Here is an 18255-nt window from a genome sequence, read left to right as displayed (position 1 = left end):
CAAAAAATATATTTTTAAGAACACTGGGAACCAAACAACGCTGGAGCCCATTGACTTCCATTTTATGGATCCACTGATCGATATCTTCTTTTATGTTCCACAGAAGAAAGCAAGTAATGCAGGTTGTGAATGACATGAGGGTGAGTAAATGATGACAGAATTTTAATTTTTGGGTGAACTATCGCTCTAACAATACTTGTGGAAAAAGGTTTGTCCTTATACATCAAACATAAGGTAACGTTACCTTATTATATTTTGAAGCATTTTTTAAAACGGAACTTGCTATATAACAGCTTTTTTACCAGAGAAAATACGACGAAAATTAAATTTTGTGTAAAAAAAACAACAACAAAAAAACCCCTAAATTGTCAGACTGTATCAAACGAAGATATAGTACTTGGGACTTTTATTTTGAAAAGTAACAAAAAAATCAGGGCGCCATGAATTCTTGCAACTGGCTTCACATTTCGCTTCAGCACAAGACAGGTTTGTACAGTTATTTGCAGCTTTATTTATATTTGTATAATATATCATTTTTATTCATAGTTTAATCTTTATTTTAAATTATCGTTTCGTGCCATAATTTGTTTGTGGCATGGTTAATGCATTCTATGGCAGTCTTGAAGAGTCTGAAAAGGACAAAATCAATCAGTTGCAAAGAATAATCAAAAATAATCTTTGAATATGATCGAAGATATAACGAAGCTGCCTTCCTTTACTTAATTCATCTACTGTCTAATGAATGCCACCCTCTCCTGTGACTATTTTGTCTTTTATGTACTTTCAGGTTCAGAAACAAATATTCAGTCAGTTATTGTCTAGCTGGTTGATGGGATAACATATGAACAGCCCGGTATGGAGTCTCAGGTGGGGAGAGGCAGCTCTTCTAATAGAGGCAGTGCCAGGAGACTCTCAGTGACAAAGAAAAAGAGCCAGAGGGTCAGTGCAATCAAAGAGAGAACAACCAATGGAAGTGGGATTGCTTCCATAACTTCATTTTTCAGGAATACACCACCTTATAAACTGGCCTGTCCTCTGTGTGGCAAACTTGTACCTCGTTACAAGATTAATGAACACATAGACTCTCTATGCCAGAAGTTTCTTGGAGGGGATCATGAAGATGCATTGGCTGTCAGTGATGACAAGCAAGGGAAAATAACCAAAGCACCCTCTAATGGTGTAGTAACAAGAAATAATGGGAAAGAGAAAAGCCCAGGAGAGAAAGAGGCTGATACGAGTCCATATTTTAAAAAGAACTGTGTGGTGAGGCAAGATTCACCCAAAACAAATTTACAAACTAAAGCAGTTAAAACAGTTGGTCTTGGGAGTTTATCTTCTAAGCTGTCTAGAAGAGCTCTTAGGCTTTCAGGTGAATCTGAGATGGATAATACTCATGTCTCTGGAAAAGAAGAGGCCTGTGATGCAGAATTGAGCAGTTCACAGAAGGAAAATTACAGGAAGAGTTTAACTTTTGAATCTAAAGGCGATGGCATGGACACAGATAACACGCTACCAACAGAGCCAACAACTTTAAACAAACCTCAAGTGAGAAACGTTGAGAAATCTGTGGCAGTTCAATCAAGCAGCATCTCTGACATTCAGTCAGTGAAATCTTCATCCTCATCCAGAATACTGAAGCGGAAGTTAGAGGAGTTGCCTAAAAAAGACACAAACACTACAGAACCCTCCATCATACATAAGAAAAGTAGATTTTTTCAAAGTAAAACTGAAAACAGACAGGATAGTAATGTCAAGTCAGATCAAACTAAGGCCTCGACTAGTGTCTATGATGTTTCATCATCAGAGAGTCAAATCAAAAGCAAGGCCACATATGAGGACATTGAGAGGATGCCCGCTACCACACCAGCTAACGAACCCAAAATGCTTGCCGTAGAGAGAGCCAACGAGGGATCAGAGCATCAGCACACCAGGCTGCCGTATTACCTGCAAAACTTTCGGACTGTCCTTGAGGCGGTGTTGGAAAATGAGGATGATAGGCTGCTCTTTAATGAAGATGACTTCTCAACAATTCACACTTTTCAGCAGCTTTCAGGTAGAGGAACTACTTCAGAGTCACTTTGAAGTCTCAGTTCTGCTCTTATAAGCAACAATAGTCTCAGTAAACTTAGTACATAGCTTACCTTATCGTTCAAAAGCTTACTGTCAGTAATTTTTTTTTTTTAAACAAAATGAATGCTTTTATTCAGCAAGAATGCGTTGAATTGATCAGTAAAAAGATTTATAATGTTACAAAAGATTTATATTTCACCAAAAAAACCTTTCTGTTCATCCTGAAATCACGATTTCCACAAAAATATTAAGCCGCGCTACTGTTTTCAACATTGATAATAATAAGAATCATATTAGAATAATTTCTGAAGGATCATGTGACACTGAAGATTGGAGTAATGATGCTGAAAATTCAGCTTTGCATCACAGGAATAAATTCCACTTTAAAATATGTTAAGATAGAAATCAGTTATTTTAAATAGTAATACAGTACAGTGAAATGAAAAAAAATCTGTGAAAATGAGAATTATTTTAATAAAATAAGAGGGATAATAAAAATGCATGTTATTTTTTGTTTAGTACTGTCCTAAGTAAGATATATTTTACATAAAAGATGTTTGCATTTAGTTCACAAGACAAAACAATCGCTGAATTTATTAAAATAACCCCATTCATAAGTATGTGAACCATTGATTCTCAATACTGTGTGTGGTTACCTGATGATCCACGACTGTTTTTATGTTTTGTGATGGTTGTTCATGAGTCTCTTGTTTGTCCTGAGCAGTTAAACTGAGCTCTGTTCTTCAGAAAATTCCTCCAGGTCCTGCAGATTCATCAGTTTTCAAGCATTTTTGCATATTTGAACCCTTTCCAGCAGTGACTGTATGATTTTGAGATTCATCTTTTCACACTGAGGAAAACTGAGGGACTTAAACACAACTATTAAAAAAGGTTCAAACATTCACTGATGCTCCAGAAGAAAACACGATGCATTAAGAGTCAGGGGGTGAAAACTTTTGAATTCAAATATCAAGGTAAATTGTGCTTAATGTTTCTGCCGGGAAACATGCAAGTATCTTCTGTTGGTTCCGAAGGGAAGTACTAAATGAAAAACAACTATATTTAAAATAAGAAAAATTGTGACATCCTCATCCTGTTCAAAAGTTTTCACCCCCTGACTCTTAATGCATCGTGTTTTCTTCTGGAGCATCAGTGAATGTTTGAACCTTTTTTAATAGTTGTGTTTAAGTCCCTCAGTTTTCCTCAGTGTGAAAAGATGAATCTCAAAATCATACAGTCACTGCTGGAAAGGGTTCAAATATGCAAAAATGCTTGAAAACTGATGAATCTGCAGGACCTGGAGGAATTTTCTGAAGAACAGAGCTCAGTTTAACTGCTCAGGACAAACAAGAGACTCATGAACAACCATCACAAAACATAAAAACAGTCGTGGATCATCAGGTAACCACACACAGGATTGAGAATCAATGGTTCACATACTTATGAATGGGGTTATTTTCATAAATTCAACTATTGTTTTGTCTTGTGAACTAAATGCAAACATCTTTTATGTAAAATATCTTACTCAGGACAGTACTAAACAAAAAATAACATGCATTTTTTATTATCCCTCTTATTTTATTAAAATAATTCTAATTTTCACAGATTCTGCAAGGGGTTTACATACTTTTTCATGCCACTGTATATTTCACAATATTACTCTATGTATATTTGATCAAATATATGGACCCTTGGTGAGCATAAGAGATTTCTCTCTCTGTCCTGTAGTTCCTGGTCAGATGCTTTATGTCCGTCTGTTCCAAAGGAAGCTGAAATGGCTTCAGGTCAGTAAGGTGGAATATACAGAGATCAGCTCAGACATCAGACCTGTTGTTCAAGAGCTGGTCGCATATGGCTTCTTACAAACAGGTTAGTGGTGTGATTTGTCGCCCCTTCTGATTTATCAACAGTTTAGAACCCATATCAGGCATCATACTTGACTGCAGCTCATGACTTCTTCCCTGTGACAGAATCGGAGCTTCATGATATCCAAGAAGTTTTGGATCTGCTTCCTGCACCAGAGCTCAGAAACCTGGCTAAAACATTTCACCTTGGCCGTGGAGGGAATGGGACTCAGAAACAGCAGTTGGTAGAAGGGCTACTCCAGCTGGGGAAACAGCGATCGCTCTTTGCTAGTCAAAACAACACGGCTGCAGTCATTCTTAAGAGGTGAGATGTTCAAGATACTCGCAGCATCTGTACTTATATCCCAGTAGTGATGTGAGCCAAAGGTTTGCACTTGTTTTAGAGGAACAGAAGAAGCTGTTAACGTCATAGACATTAAATAAAAAGGTGATTTAGTAGAAACTGACTAATACAGTGCCGTTAAAAAGTTTGAGGTCAGTAAAGAAATGAATACTTTTATTCAGCAAGCACACATTAAATTGATCGAAAGTGACAGTAAAGACTTTACATCGTTACGAGACATTTCAGAGTTCTATTTCAAATAAATGCTGTCTTTTTGAACTTTCAATTCATCCAAGAAAAAATAAATATTAAGCAGCACTGTTTTCATCTTTGATAATAAAAGGAAATGTTTCTTGAGCACCAAAAACAGCATATTAGAACGTTTTCTGAAGGATCTTGTGACACTGAAGAATGGAGTAATGATGCTGAAAATTCAGCTTTGCATCACAGGAATAAATTACATTTTAAAATATATTCAAATAGAAAACATTCCGTTTAAATTGTACTGATATTTCACAATATTACAGTTTTTACTGTATTTTTGATCAAATAAATGCAGCCTTGGGGAGCGTAATTTAAAAGTCTTACCAACCCCAAAACTTTTTAACACCAGTGTATAATATAAAGTGTACAAAACAAATGATTAATGTAAGTGAACTGTACACTTAAGCTTGTCTTTTTCAGGGCTAAGCAGGCCGCGGGTTCCTGTGTGCGTCTGTGCCGCAGGTCACGTGCTGTGTTCTCCCGTGTCCTGCTCCTGTTCTCCCTCACAGACACTTTGGATGAGGAGGAGATGGCTGCAGGAGGTCAGGGGCAGCTTTACACCATTCTGCTCATCAATTCTGGCCGTCTGGCTTTCCCAGAGTACACTGTACATCGCTCAGCCAGACTGTTTCAGGACAGGGATGACCTCATCAGGTCAGTGTTGTATTTATTTTTTAACAAAACTTTGATCAAGTGGCCATTTCACTCCAAAATCACAAGAAAAGTAAAGTAGGTCACACTTTTCATGAGGTGTCTTTACTATGTACTTGGATAAAAACACAAAAAAGCACAATGCACTTTTTGTGTTGATGTTGCGTTTGCTATTGAGGTGGGATACAGGTGGTTAGGCACAGGTTTAGTGGTATGGTTAGGTTTAACAATGGGTTAAAAGGTAAAGGAAGGGTCAGCAGTATAATTATAGATGCAATTACAGAAATTAATTGCAGCTGCAATTACTGCTGGTAGTTTTTTTTAAATATAAGTACAATGTGAAAACATATCTTCACAATAAGTGCATTGTATCAAATGATTCATTTAAATGTTAGTATATTGTAGTTAAAGACAATATAAAGTGAAAAGTAAATTATATTTTGCATAAAGGTGATCCTATTTGTCTATTTTAGGGCCATTATGATTTTTGCATTGTGATATTTTCATGACAATGAAAAAATTAATTCAGTAATACAAAAATTTATTTAAAAATTAAACAAGCATAAATTGTAGGAACAAATACTACCATAATGCATAATTTAGTGTAAATTAATTAATATTTTAAATATTTTTGAAATATTTAAACATAACATATTTTTATTATAGCAATGAGAATTATTGTATTATGTTGATTTCTTGTTGTGATTTTTGGCTGAAATTTGGCATGTACATGTTCTTGACAGGTTTTGTGCAGTTTGCCCTTAAAGGGATAGTTCACCCAAAAATGAAAATTTGATGTTGATCTGCTTACCCCCAGTGCATCCAAGATGTAGGCGAATTTGTTTCTTCAGTAGAACACAAATGATGATTTTTAACTCCAACCGTTGCCGTCTGTCAGTCAAATAATGCGAGTGAATGGGAACTCCATCTATAAGAGTCAATAAAATATGCACAGACAAATCCAAATTAAACCCTGTGGCTCGTGACGACACATTGATGTCCTAAGACACGAAACGATCGGTTTGTGTGAGAAACCGAACAGTATATACAATACAATACACCACTATGTCCAACTGCGTTCAGCACTCACTTAGTGAGGTCTGATCGCGCTCTGACAGCCGAAGTGATGTCTAGCACTCATTGAAGTATATGCGTGAGACATCACTGTCATTGTCAGAGCGCCATCAGACCTCACTAAGCGAGTGCTGAACGCAGTTGGACATAGTGGTGTATAGAGGGAAAAAATTATATAAATACTGTTCGGTTTCTCACACAAACCGATAGTTTCGTGTCTTAGGACATCAATGTGTCGTCACGAGCCGCAGGGTTTAATTTGGATTTGTCTGTGCATGTTTTATTGACTCTTATAGCTGGAGTTCCCATTCACTTCCATTATTTGATTGACAGACGGCAACGGTTGAAGTTAAAAATCATCATTTGTGTTCTACTGAAGAAACAAAGTCACCTACATCTTGGATGCCCTGTGGGTAAGCAGATAAACATCAAATTTTCTTTTTTGGGTGAACTATCCCTTTCATTTGAAGATGGCAGTATTTGTCATAATGTTCTAGAAACATTATTATTATCTCTAAAATTATCATAAAATGTTTGATTCTGTGAATATTCTTCTGTTCAGGTACGAAACGGCGATGCGTACACTGCAGGAAGTGATTGCTGCAATGCAGACAGGCAATTGGGAGGACGCCCATGACCTCTATACTACAGCAAAGGCTACTTGGCAGGAGATCAAAGACTCCTGTGACATAAGGTTTGAAAAAGAAAATGCAACTTTCATTTTAATTTGCTTGCAGTTGTAAGATGGATTGAGTTTCAATATGTGTGCAGTCATCAAGAACAACTGCCTGTTTTTCTGCGGTGTTTCACTGTGGGCTGGACCTACACTCGTATACTGTCTCGAGGAGTTGAGATTTCACAAAGACTTCGCCGCTATGATGTAGGTGGATAATACATTGAATGAATGATGCCTTTTTTTCAAACACTTTATCCTTTATATTGATTTTACATGAGTTCATTCAATTTTTTTTCTTTGCATTTCTGCATTGTAGGAAGCTGTAGAGGAGCTCCGGAATCTTCTGTCCCAGTCAGTGTATTGTGTAGACAGTAGGGGGCGCTGGTGGGACAGACTTGCTCTCAATCTCCAGCAACACCTTAAACAGCATGAGCAGGTACCTTATTTCATTGTAGATAATGTTACTTTTATATGGGATACAAAAGCATTCTTTCAAAGGATTGAATCATTTTGACACCTTTTGTATGAAGGTCATCTGTGCTATCCGGGATGGACTGAATGACCCCCTGGTCCGAACAGGCCACAAATTGTCACTTCATCAGCGAGCTTCCCGAATGAAGGAATCTGCTAGCTTGAAGAAGTACCGCCTGCTGCTCCGAGATCTGCCCACTGTGCACGTACAGGATGTCACTCATGTGAGATTTCAGTGGGGGCACCATTATAATATAGTGCTATTCAATGCAAATTGTTTTCTGGTCAAAATTACTAAATACTAAAGTTGTATCTCCATGTAATTGAAGAATGTGGATGAATTTTAAAAGATGTACAGCAGTATTATTTTAGTATTATTTATATACTGCTATAGCAACACTGACGTTTACAACTGTGTGTTTAACAGGTGACAATACGAGGCCAGCTCTTTCCTCATGAGGGTGGCGTGGGCAAATCAGTGTTCCTTAGAGCAGCCAATGAGGATGAAGGTCCCAGTGAGGGACGAGGGACTATGGTCATGTGTTCTGTTGAGGAACTGGCTCTGGAACACTACAGAACACTTGGATTTGATCAAGGTCTGGCATCACATTGTTAGTGCACCATCAAAACCATTTACGTGGACTCATTGTCATTTCAAACCTCGAAATGGCATTCTTTTTTTCTGTGGAATATAAAAGGAGACATTTTGAAGAATGTAGTTTAGCATGCAGTTATGAATGGGGCCGAAGATGAAAACCTCTGCCCTGCAATCCTAGCTCTCCTTGTTGCATTTCATCAGAGATTGACAGATATCTGAAACATTCAGATCAGGTGATTCACTGAAAGGATTCGACTTAAACAGATAGCTTGTTTACAAATCTGACATCGCTACTTGAGTCATGTACAGTTTTTCAATGAAAATTATTTAAATTTCAGTCATTTTCTCTCTTTAAAAGTAATGTATGACTTCAGAAGCATTCAAACATCATTAGCCTAATAGCATAATTGCCCAGATCATATTTCAAAGGCAGATATCACAATTTGGACAAAAAATGACTTGGGCAATTATGCTATGAGGCTAACGGTATAATAATCATAAAGACTCTTAGAAAAGATTTTTATGATGCTTACAAGTTTGAAAGCTCCAGTCCTCATTCATTGTAATTTACTTTCTTGTGTTTTGAGAAATATATTGTTTCAGAATCATTTACTAAGAAGAGAAATGTATTAATCAAATATATTTTCATAACATCAATAAAATTTGTGATTAAAGCTAGCAAATGCAGCGATTCCCTAACTATTTTGTCAGCCTAACCCCTTTGACCTAAAATATTTACCTAAAATATCGTCTGAGATTTTAAGGTAATTTTTAAATTAACAACACATTTGCATGTTCACAGTTTTCTGTTGCTGGTTAATGGTTACATGCAAGTAAACCTCTAAAAGTTTAAAATCTTTTTTAGTAAATGTTTTATTTTGATTGTTTTTATTTTAAAATTATTTATTTGACATTTTTATGATTAATTATTAGCTTTTAATCAACTCACAAACCCTGTTGTGGGAAACCCTGCACTAGCACAAACATTCTGCATTCTTTACGTTGCTGTAATCTGTTTTCCCCTTTTAAGGTATTCACGGAGAAGGCTCTACATTTTCCACCCTGTTTGGACTCCTCATGTGGGACATCATCTTCATCGACGGGGTTCCTGATGTCTTCCGAAACCCATACCAGGTACAAAATATTTAAAGAGGGAATGCTGTGTGCTTCATACGTTTAGGGTTGCACTTTATTGTCAGGTCATACCACCCCAAAAGATCAGTGATCAATGACTCCATGCCCTTTCCCAGACTTGTCCTTTGGATTTGCACACTGATTGTTTCTATGGTAACCGGCGGGAAGCCATCGAGGCTCGCGCTGAGATGTTGCGCGAGGCGTCTGCAGAGACGCTGCAGGAGCTGCTCGCTGATGTGTGGAACGCACAAGAGGGGAGAGTGTGTGCGCTGATAAACTGGGAGCGCTTCTCCTCTCTTCAGCAGGCACAGGTAATCACAGATTCTTTATGCCATGTTCACATGGTGGCCATCTTGGTAATAGCTTTTCTGACAGCTCTGGTCTACTTGAAACACTTTCTACTTGCAAAGAAAATTAACAATAAAATCTAGCTAATGTTCATCTGTGTTTTAGAGTAAAAAACAGACAGCGTCTCAATCTAAAAGGCAACTGTCTCTTTTTCTATTTCTTGCCACATTGAGTTATGCAATTTCTCCCTTTAATTTTTTTACTAGTGGGCCGTCAACTCCTCAAAGTGTCATTAATTAAAGGTACACTATGTAACACTTTTTTTTTTCAAAATTAACACATTTTAAATAATATCAAAACATCTATCCTTTTTATTACAAAATGTGCTTTTGTTTTATCTTGATTCACTATGGTAAACCTATTATAAGTGTTTATATTTTTGACCTGACAGGATGGTTTCACAGGAAATTGTGTACATACGTCATTCACCTGTGTGTGTCTCTTAATATCTGTAAATAGAGAAAAGGTTGGTGACATCACAAACTCCAAAATTTACATAAACCCTGCCCCCGGAAACACGAATCAAAGGTGGCGAAGCCATGTTGGGCTGCTTTAGAGAAGAGGAGGAGTTGTTGTAGTAGAGTGTTGTTACCATGCTGTCATTTTACGCCAGATTACTTCACAAACAAGGGTCAATTCAACGCTGGATTTGCACAAAAGATTTAACATGACGACACATGCTAGTTGATGAGTTGAATCTACATAAATGTATCCACTAACCATTCAGAAACGTCCAGTTGCATTCCAAAAGTTGTAACTTCTTCCTGAGTCTCTCCATCAGTGTCAGAATCCGGTTTGAACAATGTAATGCTGAACACCGTTACTGACAATCGGCATTTTGGCTGCATGAGATTCTCAAGCTTTGTTGTTGTTAAGCAACTGAAGTGTGAGCTGTTAAAGCTTCTGGAAAGGGGGCTGGGAGCAGCAGCTCATTTGCATTTAAAGGGACACACACAAAAACAGCGTGTTTTTCCTCAGACCCAAATAGGGGCAAATTTTACAAGCTATAATAAATGATCTGTGGGGTATTTTGAGCTGAAACTTCACAGACACATTCTGGGGACACCAGAAACTTATATTACATCCCGGGGTGATGATGAACACAGATAAATCACTCATAATAAATAATGCAACATTCCAAAAAAAATTATTTTATAGTGACTTTAACATTTTCATTAAACTTTATTACAAATATGAATTGATTATACTGCGTGTGCCAGATTATGTTCACAACCATACACAAGCACATTGTAATTCCTTAATTTTCTTTGTCTGGTTTTAGAGTCTAGTAGAGTGTTTGGGTGGCCACTTCTTAAGCGGTGTGGTCCTCAGAATGGCAAAGGACTACAGGCACTGCAGAGGAGGACTTCCAGATCTGGTAGTCTGGAGCATGTCCAACAAGAAGTACAAGGTGTGCCAGAGACGTAGCTTGCTATTTGGGTATTTTACAGTGTATTCAACTTTTGAATACTCCAGAAAGTAATTTATTTAATAAGATTACAGTGTTAAGTAACAATGGAAATACTTTGCTTATTTGAGTTGTGTTCTTCTAGCTGGTGGAAGTGAAGGGTCCTAATGACCGTCTGTCACAGAAGCAACAGATCTGGCTGGATGAGTTGCGTAAGCTTGGGGCTGATGTAGAAGTGTGTCACGTCACTGCCACTGGAGCACGAGGAGTAAAGCGGGAGTGAGGCTGCTGTCACACTGTGAATGAAGAATGAAGACTCGAGCATGCTTGGCTTACCAAACAAGCAAAGTCAGAAATGTTTGAAGCACGCAGGGTCGAATATGATGATGTATTAAAACCTCTTTTTGGCACTGATCTGGTGATGCAACGGAAGAGTATTAATAGGCACACCACCTGATATGTAAAATTGACAACCTCTTGGCATTGACTGACTGACTGATTTTTTTTTATTCTTGTGCTCATTGTAAAGTGACTATATTTTGACTAATTAAAAAATGTACATTTCTGGAGTAAATATTTTTAAAGACATTAAATAAAAACTTCACATTTTAAATAATTTGTTTGTTATTTAAATAATAATAATGCTTAAATATTTAAAGTAGACATAAAAAAGATATTCTTGAAGCTTTCAAAAAGGTTTTTTATTATGTCTACAATGTCTATTATTGTGATCAAAAGACTCACCACAAGACTGAAATACCTTTTCATTGCATGTCAAGCGTATCTTTCATGTCTGACACCCAGAACAAAAACCTGCTCTGTTGATGCAGAAACATGTAATCTTCAGACTTTTGCTGTATTTTGAGGTCTATTCAAAACCATTTTATAAACTGTTATTATAATGAATCATGCTTTTTAGAGTTACCCTTAAACATAATGAACTTTGCAACATCACGTTACTTTAGTTTAAAGTACATAAATCAAGTTATTGCAGATACAAACCGAATTCCGGAAAAGTTGGAATGTTTTTTTAAATTTCAAAATCTTTCAAATCACATGAGCCAATATTTTATTCACAATCGAACATAGATAACGTAACAAATGTTTAAACTGAGAACTTTTACAATTTTATGCACAAAATGAGCTCATTTCAAATTTGGTCTCAAAAAAGTTGGCACAGAGGCACCCAAATGGCTGAAAAAGCAATACATTTTGAAAAGATTTAGATGGGAGAACATCTCTAGCTGTAACATGATTAGCTATAAAAGGGATGTCTTGGAGAGGCAGAGTCTCTCAGAAGTAAAGATGGGAAGAGCTGTGAAAGAGTGCGTAAAAAGATTGTGGAATACTTAAAAAACAATGTTCCTCAAAGTCAAATTGCAAAGACTTTGCAAATCCAATCATCTACAGTGCATAATATCCTCAAAAGATTCAGAGAAACTGGAGAAATCTCTGTGCGTAAGGGACAAGGCTGAAGACCTTTATTGGACGCCCGTGGTCTTCGGGCCCTCAGATGACACTGCATCACTTATCGGAATGATTGTGTAAATGACATTACTAAATAGGCCCAGGAAAACTTCCAGAAACCACTGTCAGTAAACACAATCTGCCGTGCCATCTGCAGATGCCAACTAAAGCTATATCATGCAAAAAGGAAGCCATATGTGAACATGGTCCAGAAGTGCCGTTGTGTCCTGTGGGCCAAGGCTCATTTAAAATGGACTGTTTCAAAGTGGAAAAGTGTTCTATGGTCAGACAAGTCCAAATTTGACATTCTTGTTGGAAATCACGGACGCCATGTCCTCTGGGCCAAAGAGGAGGTAGACGTCAATTTGATTTGTTTTTTTTCGGCATCAGTTGAACATTAGTATGTGGACATCAAATTGACATCAAAAAATTTACATCATTTTGATGGGGTTTTTTTTTCGACATTAATTGGACATCAGTTTGTGGCCGTCAAATAGATGTCAAGTTTTTGACATCAGTTTGACTTTTTTTTTCAACATCAACTGGACATCAGTGTGTAGACGTCAATTTGATGGGGTTTTTTCGACATCAGTTGGACATCAGTGTGTGGACATCAAATTTAGGTAAAAAAATTGATGTCAATTTGATGTTTTATTTTGGACATCAGTGTGTGGACGTTAAATTGACGTCAAAAATTGACATCAATTGGACATCAGTGTGTGGATGTCAAATTGACATAAAAAAATGTATGTCAATTTGATGGGGTTTTTTCGACATCAATTGGACATCAGTGTGTGGACATCAAATTGAAGTCAAAAAATTTACGTCATTTTGATGTTCTATTTTCGACATCAATTGGACATCAGTGTGTGGACGTCAAATTGACGTCAAATTTTTTTTACATCAATTTGACATCCACACACTGATGTCCAACGGGTTTTTTATGGGGTTTTTTTCTACATCAATTGGACATCAGTGTGTGGATGTCAAATAGATGTCAATTTGATGGGGTTTTTTTTCGACATCAATTGGACATCAGTGTGTAGACATCAAATTGACATAAATTTTTTGACGTCAATTTGATGTTTTATTTTCGACATCAATTGGACATCAGTGTGTGGACGTCAAATTTAGGTAAAAAAATTTGTCAATTTGATGTTCTATTTTCGACATCAATTGGACATCAGTGTGTGGACGTCAAATTGACATAAAATAATTGACATCAATTTGATGTTTTATTTTCGACATCAATTGGACATCAGTGTGTGGACATCAAATTGAAGTCAAAAAATTTACGTCATTTTGATGTTCTATTTTCGACATCAATTGGACATCAGTGTGTGGACGTCAAATTGACGTCAAATTTTTTTTACATCAATTTGACATCCACACACTGATGTCCAACGGGTTTTTTATGGGGTTTTTTTCTACATCAATTGGACATCAGTGTGTGGATGTCAAATAGATGTCAATTTGATGGGGTTTTTTTTCGACATCAATTGGACATCAGTGTGTGGACATCAAATTGACATAAATTTTTTGACGTCAATTTGATGTTTTATTTTCGACATCAATTGGACATCAGTGTGTGGACGTCAAATTTAGGTAAAAAAATTTGTCAATTTGATGTTCTATTTTCGACATCAATTGGACATCAGTGTGTGGACGTCAAATTGACATAAAATAATTGACATCAATTTGATGTTTTATTTTCGACATCAATTGGACATCAGTGTGTGGACATCAAATTGACGTCACATTTTTTTACATCAATTTGACATCCACACACTGATGTCCAACGGGGTTTTTTTATGGGTTTTTTTCGACATCAATTGGACATCAGTGTGTGGACATCAAATTGACGTCAAAAAATTTGTCAATTTGATGTTCTATTTTCGACATCAATTGGACATCAGTGTGTGGACATCAAATTTAGGTAAAAAAATTGACGTCAATTTGATGTTCTATTTTCGACATCAATTGGACATCAGTGTGTGGACATCAAATTTAGGTAAAAAAATTGACGTCAATTTGATGTTCTATTTTCGACATCAGTGTGTGGACGTTGTGGATGTCAAATTGACGTCAATTTGATGGGGGATTTTTTCGACATCAATTGGACATCAGTGTGGATGTCAAATTGACGTCAATTTGATTGGGGTTTTTTGCGACATCAGTTGGACATCAGTGTGTGGACATCAAATTGACGTCAATTTGATGGGGGTTTTTTTCGACATCAGTTGGACATCAGTGTGTGGACATCAAATTGACGTCAATTTGATGGGGGTTTTTTCGACATCAATTGGACATCAGTGTGTGAACGTCAAATTGACATCAAATTTTTTTTACATCAATTTGACATCCACACACTGATGTCCAACGGGTTTTTTATGGTTTTTTTTTCTACATCAATTGGACATCAGTGTGTGGATGTCAAATAGATGTCAATTTGATGGGTTTTTTTTTCGACATCAATTGGACATCAGTGTGTGGACGTCAAATTGACAAAAACGTTTACGTCAATTTGATGTTTTATTTTCAACATCAATTGGACATCAGTGTGTGGACGTCAAATTTAGGTAAAAAAAATTGTCAATTTGATATTCTATTTTCGACATCAATTGGACATCAGTGTGTGGACGTCAAATTGACATCAAAAAATTGACATCAATTTGATGTTTTATTTTCGACATCAATTGGACATCAGTGTGTGGACATCAAATTGACATAAATTTTTTGACGTCAATTTGATGTTTTATTTTCGACATCAATTGGACATCAGTGTGTGGACATCAAATTGACATAAATTTTTTGACGTCAATTTGATGTTTTATTTTCGACATCAATTGGACATCAGTGTGTGGACGTCAAATTTAGGTAAAAAAATTTGTCAATTTGATGTTTTATTTTCGACATCAGTGTGTGGACATCAAATTGACGTCACATTTTTTTACATCAATTTGACATCCACACACTGATGTCCAACGGGGTTTTTTTATGGGTTTTTTTCGACATCAATTGGACATCAGTGTGTGGACATCAAATTGACGTCAAAAAATTTGTCAATTTGATGTTCTATTTTCGACATCAATTGGACATCAGTGTGTGGACATCAAATTTAGGTAAAAAAATTGACGTCAATTTGATGTTCTATTTTCGACATCAGTGTGTGGACGTTGTGGATGTCAAATTGACGTCAATTTGATGGGGGATTTTTTCGACATCAATTGGACATCAGTGTGGATGTCAAATTGACGTCAATTTGATTGGGGTTTTTTGCGACATCAGTTGGACATCAGTGTGTGGACATCAAATTGACGTCAATTTGATGGGGTTTTTTTTCGACATCAGTTGGACATCAGTGTGTGGACATCAAATTGACGTCAATTTGATGGGGGTTTTTTCGACATCAATTGGACATCAGTGTGTGAACGTCAAATTGACATCAAATTTTTTTTACATCAATTTGACATCCACACACTGATGTCCAACGGGTTTTTTATGGGGTTTTTTTCTACATCAATTGGACATCAGTGTGTGGATGTCAAATAGATGTCAATTTGATGGGGTTTTTTTTCGACATCAATTGGACATCAGTGTGTGGACATCAAATTGACATAAATTTTTTTATGTCAATTTGATGTTTTATTTTCGACATCAATTGGACATCAGTGTGTGGACGTCAAATTGACAAAAACATTTACGTCAATTTGATGTTTTATTTGCAACATCAATTGGACATCAGTGTGTGGACGTCAAATTTAGGTAAAAAAAATTGTCAATTTGATGTTCTATTTTCGACATCAATTGGACATCAGTGTGTGGACATCAAATTGACATAAAAAAATTGACATCAATTTGATGTTTTATTTTCGACATCAATTGGACATCAGTGTGTGGACATCAAATTGATGTCAAATTTTTTTACATCAATTTTACATCCACACACTGATGTCCAACGGGGGTTTTTTATGGGGTTTTTTCGACATCAATTGGACATCAGTGTGTGGACGTCAAATTGACATCATTTTGATGTTTTTTTTTCGACATCAGTTAGACATCGGTGTGTGGACATCAAATTGACGTCAAAAAATGTATGTCAATTTGATGTTCTATTTTCGACATCAATTGGACATCAGTGTGTGGACATCAAATTTAGGTAAAAAAATTGACGTCAATTTGATGTTCTATTTTCGACATCAGTTGGACATCAGTGTGTGGACGTTTTGGATGTCAAATTGACGTCAATTTGATGGGGGATTTTTTCGACATCAATTGGACATCAGTGTGGATGTCAAATTGACGTCAATTTGATGGGGGGGTTTTTCTACATCAATTGGACATCAGTGTGTGGATGTCAAATTGATGTCAATTTGATGGGGTTTTTTTTCGACATCAGTGTGTGGACGTTAAATTGACGTCAATTTGATGTTTTATTTTCGACATCAGTTGGACATTAGTGTGTGAATATCAAATTGACGTCAAATTTTTTGACGTCAATTTGACATCCACACACTGATGTCCAATGTTTTTTTTGATGTGTTTTTTTTCGACATCAATTGGACATCAGTGTGTGGATGTCAAATTGACGTCAATTTGATGGGGGATTTTTTCGACATCAATTGGACACCAGTGTGGATGTCAAATTGACGTCAATTTGACATCCACACACTGATGTCCAGTTGATGTCGAAAATAAAACATCAAATTAACGTCAATTTTTTCATGTCAATTTGACGTCCACACACTGATGTCCAATTGATGTTGAAAATAAAACATCAAATTGACGTCAATTTTTTTATGACAATTTGACGTCCACACACTGATGTCCAATTGATGTCGAAAATAGAACATCAAATTGATGGTTTTTTTTCAACTTCAGTGTGAGGACATCAAATTGACGTCAAAAAATGTATGTTAATTTTGATGTTTTATTTTCGACATCAATTGGACATCAGTGTATGGATGTCAAATTGACGTCAATTTGATGGGGTTTTTTTCGACATCAGTTGGACATCAGTGTGTGGACATCAAATTGAAGTCAAATTTTTTGACGTCAATTTGACATCCACACACTGATGTCCAACGGGGTTTTTTTTTATGTTTTTTTTTCAACATCAATTGGACATCAGTGTGTGGATGTCAAATTGACGTCAAATTGATAGGGGATTTTTTCGACATCAATTGGACATCAGTGTGGATGTCAAATTGACGTCAATTTGATGGGGGTTTTTTCTACATCAGTTGGACATCAGTGTGTGGACATCAAATTGAAGTCACATTTTTTGACGTCAATTTGACATCCACACACTGATGTCCAGTTGATGTAGAAAATAAAACATCAAATTAACGTCAATTTTTTTATGTCAATTTGATGTCCACACACTGATGTCCAATTGATGTCGAAAATAGAATATCAAATTGACAATTTTTTTTACCTAAATTTGACGTCCACACACTGATGTCCAATTGATGTTGAAAATAAAACATCAAATTGACGTAAACGTTTTTGTCAATTTGACGTCCACACACTGATGTCCAGTTGATGTAGAAAATAAAACATCAAATTAACGTCAATTTTTTTATGTCAATTTGATGTCCACACACTGATGTCCAATTGATGTCGAAAATACAACATCAAATTGATGGTTTTTTTTCGACATCAGTGTGAGGACATCAAATTGACGTCAAAAAATGTACGTTAATTTTGATGTTTTATTTTCGACATCAATTGGACATCAGTGTATGGATGTCAAATTGATGTCAATTTGATGGGGTTTTTTTCGACATCAGTTGGACATCAGTGTGTGGACGTCAAATTGACATAAAAAAATTTACGTCAATTTGATGTTTTATTTTCAACATCAATTGGACATCAGTGTGTGGACGTCAAATTGACGTCAAAAAA

At 36.2% G+C, this 18255-nt stretch overlaps 1 protein-coding gene across 3 annotated transcripts; it reads left to right on the top strand.

Annotated features, from left to right (window-relative positions):
• Window positions 1-440: 440 nt before the first annotated feature.
• fan1 (FANCD2 and FANCI associated nuclease 1) lies at window positions 441-11445 on the top strand. Of its 3 annotated transcripts, none has more exons than XM_067389319.1 (14): window positions 441-486; window positions 788-2053; window positions 3799-3939; window positions 4041-4239; window positions 4942-5175; window positions 6809-6940; window positions 7018-7126; window positions 7239-7358; window positions 7453-7617; window positions 7821-7989; window positions 9022-9125; window positions 9242-9436; window positions 10756-10884; window positions 11027-11445. In XM_067389319.1, exons 2-14 carry the CDS (start codon window positions 856-858, stop codon window positions 11162-11164), a joined length of 3033 nt encoding a protein of 1010 aa, XP_067245420.1. In that variant the 5' UTR covers window positions 441-486; window positions 788-855; the 3' UTR covers window positions 11165-11445. The 3 variants fall into 3 exon arrangements, with proteins under 3 accessions (XP_067245420.1, XP_067245419.1, XP_067245421.1); XM_067389318.1 differs by having other exon boundaries at window positions 7821-8004; XM_067389320.1 differs by lacking the exon at window positions 11027-11445 and adding an exon at window positions 9680-9715 and having other exon boundaries at window positions 7821-8004; window positions 10756-10870.
• Window positions 11446-18255: the final 6810 nt, after the last annotated feature.

The sequence above is a fragment of the Chanodichthys erythropterus genome, chromosome 7, assembly GCF_024489055.1.
Source record: "Chanodichthys erythropterus isolate Z2021 chromosome 7, ASM2448905v1, whole genome shotgun sequence".
NCBI lineage: Eukaryota > Metazoa > Chordata > Actinopteri > Cypriniformes > Xenocyprididae > Chanodichthys > Chanodichthys erythropterus.
This window is presented reverse-complemented; position numbering and strand designations above follow the sequence as displayed.